This window comes from Trachymyrmex septentrionalis, unplaced genomic scaffold, assembly GCF_001594115.1.
Source record: "Trachymyrmex septentrionalis isolate Tsep2-gDNA-1 unplaced genomic scaffold, Tsep1.0 scaffold112, whole genome shotgun sequence".
NCBI classification, from domain to species: domain Eukaryota; kingdom Metazoa; phylum Arthropoda; class Insecta; order Hymenoptera; family Formicidae; genus Trachymyrmex; species Trachymyrmex septentrionalis.
The window spans coordinates 1087961-1095043 of NW_017304248.1; the positions used below are offsets into that span (position 1 = coordinate 1087961).

The window sequence follows — 7083 nt, forward strand, 5'->3', positions numbered from 1 at the left end:
CTCTCTCTCTCTCTCTCTCTCTCTCTATTTCATTTCCTCTATCTTTTTTCCCACTCTCCCTCCCACACTTCCTCTCCTCTCTTTTTTTTCCTTTCTCTCTTCCTTCCTTTCTTCTCTTTACCTCTCCCTATGACTCTCTTCCTCTTTCTTATTCTTTTTTCCTTCTTTCTCTTTCTTCTTACTCACTCGTTACTCAGTTATAATAGAGACAGATAAAGAAAGATATTAAAAGGGAAAACTGTATTACACATAAGTTAAATAATTTGTGATTAGCTTTCTTTGATCAGTTGATCCGTCGCTTTTTCAGGTGATAGCTGTGATATCAATACTCTTTATTGTGCTTTCAACGATCGCACTAACTCTCAACACCATTCCTAGTATGCAAGTAAATGATGAGAAGGGAAACTTTCAAGACAATCCGCAGCTCGCTATGGTGGAGGCTGTGTGCATTTCGTGGTTTACTCTTGAATACTTGCTTAGGTTCAGTGCCTCGCCGGACAAATGGAAATTTTTCAAAGGCGGTCTTAACGTGATCGATTTGCTGGCGATACTACCATACTTCGTATCTTTATTCCTGGTCGAAACCAACAAAAATGCGAACGACCAGTTTCAGGACGTGCGCAGGGTAGTGCAGATCTTTCGTATAATGCGGATCCTAAGGATTCTGAAATTAGCCCGTCATTCGACCGGGCTACAGAGTCTCGGCTTCACTTTACGTAACTCGTATAAAGAGTTAGGATTATTGATGCTTTTCTTGGCAATGGGCGTCCTCATATTCTCGAGTCTCGCCTATTTTGCCGAGAAAGAGGAACCCGGGACCAAATTCATAAGCATTCCAGAGACCTTCTGGTGGGCAGGCATCACAATGACCACCGTCGGATACGGCGACATCTACCCCACGACCCCGCTCGGCAAAGTGATCGGCAGTGTGTGTTGTATATGTGGTGTCCTGGTAATCGCGTTGCCCATTCCCATTATCGTCAACAATTTCGCCGAATTCTACAAAAATCAGATGAGACGGGAAAAAGCCATCAAAAGACGAGAGGCTCTTGAGAGGGCCAAACGGGAAGGCAGCATCGTGTCTTTTCATCATATCAACTTGAGAGACGCTTTCGCCAAGAGTATGGATCTCATCGACGTCATTGTCGATACTGGTAAGCGATGGACTAATGTGCTCGCGAAAGATACGATCTACAATTGATATTTGTTATACATTTTCTGTCTTTTTAATATATTTTTATAATACATATATTAGGGTGGGGTGAAGAAACCTTTTTTTTTTCAAAGATCGAATTCTAATAGCGCGGAAAAATAGTGCGTACTTGAGCCAATAAAAACTATTACAAAGTTCAGCTTTGATCGAATGATATCTTCTGTGAGAAGTAGAGCAATTCAATTTTCGAAATTGTACAGAAAAATTTAAAAAAGTTTTTTTTTTCGGTCAATTTCTGCTTAAAGGAAGTACATACATTTGTGAACTAATTGAGGTATAAAAACATCCGTGACTGATTGTAGGAAGACAGCAAGGCCCCACGAACAATATAAAATACAATGAAAATGCAGCTCTTCGCCTACTTTGCTAACATCGTGAAAGTGCTCCAATACCTCAATTCTGTAAATCTACGACAATTCGATAACGTTATGTTACCATTGTGTAACTTTTTTTATCATACAATATATAATATCTACGTAACAACAATATAATGATATCGACACTGTCGTTAAGAATTACAGAATCGAGATACAGACCTACCACGCTGAGGTGACTACTTGTTGTTTATATGCTATATATATAAAATTTATTAATTAATTAAAATTTCCATAAATATAGTATATCCAGATTGAACATTCACCGAAATTTGGGGAGTGGAGGTAATGCTCACGTAGAAAAGGACGCACTTATTTGGAGATGCGTTCTCTCTCTCCTTTGTTCATGCGTATAAAGTGTACCTCTGAGAGAGAAGATCGATACAATCATATCAATTAGTCGTCTCTATTTCTCGTTCCTTCTTCCGATCTTTTCTTTTATAGCATATTCGGTCCGAGCGAGTTTGCATCAACTTGGATTGAATTAATGACGCTGTATGCTCTCCTATTGGTAGAACATGTAACATCAATAATAGAATATTATCCAACCTAAATCGGTGCAATCCTACTCGGGTTGAAAATGCTATTAATAGATGTACATTTTATATGCATGAGAAATTTTTACCTCTTCGAGGTGTTTGATTAAAGCATTTGATTAAAGCATTCGCAATATATGGGAAAAAACATAGATGTTATATGCTATACGATATATATGATACATACAGAGCGTACACAATATATATATAAAATAAACATCTTTATTTTTATACTTTATTTAATTAATCAATAGCGTCACTTTGAATAAATGCATTTAATGTTGGCAAACAATAAGAATTCACTGTGTTATGCTGTGTGCTGTGTCCTTGCTGGACATAATCTCCATTTAACTTATCTCTACGGAATATCTGCAAGACTCAAGTGCAGAACAGTGTAAAATGATGTAGAAGATGTAGAAGAAGTGTTTGCTGGCGCTAACCATGCATCGCTAGCGTCCATCAGAACCCGTAACAGTATCGCTAGCGCCAACGACATATATTTAAGAGATATATTAGATATATGTCGTTCATATAATAGATATATTAGATATATGTCGTAATGGATGTATTAGATTAGAAACTAATCTTTTTCCTTTTCTTTCATTTATCTCTCTCTCTCTCTCTCTCTCTCTCTCTCTCCCCCTTTCTCCTGTTTTCCTTCTTTTCATATCACCCTCCTTTCTTTCCTTTTAAGTTTTATACGTACATAGAGAGAATTTTCTTTTAGAATTTATCCTGAAAATCGTGATAATCGTAGAATATGATATTTTAAATAATTTTATTGTGATTATTTCTGAAATATTAATAATTCCATTAATAATGTATAAAATAAGTTTAATTTATTTTATTTTATAAAAAACATAGTAAAATTTCAATAATTTTAAAATATGTTAAACAGTTTATGATTCTTTTCTTATTATTTTAAATAGAATAGGTGCCAAATAATGATAAACGTAAAATATCTTATATAAATTTTACAATACATACATAATGATGTGTTCAACTTAGCTTAGTCGTTTATGAAAATTTTACTATGCATAGGCAGCATGGTAATTGATTGATCATATCCAATGACGTTATCTTTACTAAAACTTTAAAATCACGAGCGAATAGTACCGTCGATAAACGCGACGGACTTCGGTTTCTTATATTTAAAAAATAACCCAATATAGAAAAGACGCAGCATTATATCTGTGTTACACTACACATTGGGGATTGAGGATTGCGAATCAAGAATTAGAATTCAACCAATCAGAACGAAATGGATTAAAATTAAAATTATCTGATTGATCGAATTCTAATCTTCAATTCTTAATCTACAATGTGTAGTGTGACACGGACATCATGAGATCGTTCACCGAGCCTAAAATTGGATTCGTAGACGAAAGATAATTAAGGGATAGATATTTGATAGTATAATTTTTTAGTTGTATGTAAACATTATATTTAAGGACAAATAAATGTAGAGAAAGAGAGAAAGGTGTGTGGCTATATATGCTCCTTTGATTACTGTTTGTATTATTTAAGGAATCCTGATAATTCCTAGAAGCCATGCCAAAATGTAATAATATTATATAATGGCAACTAATCCATATTAAGATGTAATGTGTAAATTTTACGAAGCATCTTGTAAATATTTTTTATTAAAACAATTTATAATGTGCTTGATAATTTTTATTATGTAGTATAAAATGTTCATAAAATGTTTAATTCATATATAATATTTAAGTAGGTAATAATATACATTTAAATAACAGTATTCAATTGTTAATTTCTTCAGCGATATATTCTTCTATTCTAGAGAATAACGCAGATTTTGAACTTATTTCAAGGTCATAACATGTCTGGAGTGGATGGTAACAGCACGGAGGGGGAATCTGCATGCGGTCGAGGACCTGCTCAAACTGGGCCCGGTTGTTACCGCAATTATGAACATTATAGTCTATCGCGGCATCGGCGCAGTACATCTAATGCTTGTTTCCCGAATTTATCCAATGACTTGCCTACTACGCCTAACAGCCCAAACCGTCGGCTCCTCGATTTTGTCCAGAATGTACCGAGTTCCCAAAACGATGATTTCTATCAGGAGAAATTGCCGGCACAGCATGTTAACCAGGGAAATATGACTTCTAGCGTAAGTTCAAACTAATATATATTCACATACTACATACATACACATATTAGCATGTACGGATATAGGTATATATGTAATTCAAGTATTGGTCCATGCATCCATGAGTTATAACTCGAAAGCTAATATTACTCATAAGGAAACGCAACCAAGTGTTCCCTTCAATTTTAATAAGTTTTGGATATGAAAATATCGATAAAAATAAGAGATACGTGATACATAATTTTTTATACATGTTGAGTCATACGTTATTATTATATATACAAGGAGGTGAAAATCTCTCTTCAAGAATTCGATTTTTTTTCAAAGGGAATATATATCGCCGAAATTATGAGAGATAAAAAAAAATATTTTGAATAAAAGTTGAATGGTTTTAAGAATATTTAATGATTACAATAAAAGATTGCTTTATTCTTTATTTTTTTAATACTAGCACTCTCACTCATAATATTCGAAACCTTTTTAATTTTTTCGTAATAACGTTTAAAAGTATTTTACTTAAATAACGAGATATAATATAATCATATTCCTAAAAACTATTTTTGAAATATGTACGAGAAACGCCTTTATATGCGCACTCCATGTATTTGTCTTATATTGTGATCCGTGCGAGATGACAAATACAATACAGCAAGTATAGAATTAAGAGTTTTTTTTTATAATAATAATATTAATGATAACAACAACAACAACAACAACAATAATAATAATAATAATAATAATAGCGACTTTATTAAACTGCTAAAAGTAGTCAAATATTTTTAATGATATATAAAAGAATGTATTTTGCCAATTAAAACAAAGTATGAATAAAGAAATTCTTGTTTTTATAAAATATCGTTTATTTAATTTTGATATAGAGCAGCTAATTGTAACATTCATGTTTTCGAACATATCTTATTTATCGCGATTATATATTCGTGTTGTTTAATTAATCATAACGCTCCAAGAAATAAATTTGCTGACGTATCTTAATCAAATTTCTTATAAAATAAATAAATGTAAAGGCAATAAAGAATTTTTTCTTTCTTTCTGTCTCTCTCTTCTTCTCTATTTTATTAATTATTATATTAGAAATATATATATATATTTTTTTTTTTATTATATAGATATATAAATAAAATCTCTAAAAAAATCTTTTTCAAAAAAAGGAAACGCCACGTGCATAAAAAGGTATCGAATATTACCTTACATCTGGCGTATTTTAGCGAACTATCTTAAAGATAGAATCCTGAGATATGACACACATACGAATGAAGGCACAACTAAGGATACAATATTACTGATGGGATCCCATAGGGATCTGTTCTTGATCCTTTGCTATGGAATGTCATGTAGGACGACATCCTCAGTCTTCCCATACCTGAGGAAGCGAAAGATAATTCGTTATGCAGATGATATGGCGGTGCTCTTGTTGCAAAATATCTCGAGAAAATTGTACGAGCCTCCCATGAAAAACGGTAACGATCATCCAGATGTGTGTCAACTCCAACTGTTCGACTCCAGCTGGCAGCGCATAAGATGAAAATAGTCGTAATTACAAGAAGAAAAAAGAAAGAAACGATAACACTCACGGTTGTTAACCATGGGATTGAATCAAAATCCTGTGTGAGATACCTGGGGATTAAGATTGATGCAAAGCTGTTCTTTGGGGAGCACCTTGACTATATCAGCAAAAAGGCTGCTAACGTAATTCTTATGCGTATTATGCCCAATGTAGGAAGACCTAGGTCAATTTGAAAGCGATTGTAGTTCATCACATCAATGACGATGTATGGAGCATCTATCTCGGCTGATTCTATGAAGGTTTCATCTCACAGGAAGAGGATACAGTCTGTCCAGCGACAGTATGCGCTGCCAGTGTCTAGTACGTACCACACTGTGTCACATTTAACAGCTTTGGTCATTGCAGGAATGGTGTCTTTTGATTTTGTAGCGGAAGAGAAACGGAGGCTGTACCGCGTGAGAGACAAGAACCAACAAAAAACTATAGAAGTAGAAGCGCTCAACTTATAACAACTTATGGTGGAGACGGGATGAGTGGCAAAAATGGACTTATCGCCTTATCCTGGATATTTGACCATATGTGTAGGTAGTTGACCATAGAGACAACACGGTAAACTAGATCACTATTTGACGCAAATACGATTGTCGAGTCATGGATATTTTCGAGTCGGTTCAAGTTAAAGGAAGGAGTCACTACCTAGATTGTGAGGTATTTGTGGATGCTGTGCACTTTTTTATTGTCGACGATCAGTGATACTCGCAGTGTTATGGAGATGGAGATAAAAAAAATATAACTCCAGAGATTATGATGTGTGATCGCATACGCTTACTTCTCAGCGAAAGTGGAAAGCAGTTTAAACATTTGCGGTGACCCTTGCAGGATTTTCGTCGAAAGGATCAAGAAAGGAGAAAGCGATCAATTCTAAGGGCATCAAGTAAAGATAGGGGATGAAAGAGGATAAATGAGAATCTAATAGCTGTACCACTCCATGTAACGCTTAATTTGCGGTTTCGTGTATGATAAGGAGGGGTTTTTAAGTGAGTTTACAAAAGCCTCATATTACCATAGGGCACGGGCTACATGTTTTTTTTATGAAGATTCAAGTCACCTATCCTCATAAAAAATACGATTTCAACGATTAACGTGATACGTGTGGATTATTTTTTGCGCGGATGTGCGTTAAATGTGGTCTCATAAACATATTTAACTCGAGTAAAATAGAAAAGAGTGCTCTATAATCCCCATTTAATCTGACAATTATTTACAAATTTCTGGAAAATGACTTAACAAATAAAATAGAGATGTAATATTATATAATATAT

At 34.1% G+C, this 7083-nt stretch overlaps 1 protein-coding gene across 1 annotated transcript in view; it reads left to right on the plus strand.

Moving 5' to 3' along the window:
- Positions 1–7083, plus strand: part of LOC108752614 (potassium voltage-gated channel protein Shab) — a 51906-nt gene that overhangs the window by 15978 nt on the left and 28845 nt on the right. Inside the window, 2 exon segments of the mRNA XM_018493580.1 lie at positions 308–1154; positions 3956–4257. Of these exon segments, the coding sequence (XP_018349082.1) occupies positions 308–1154; positions 3956–4257 (1149 nt within the window).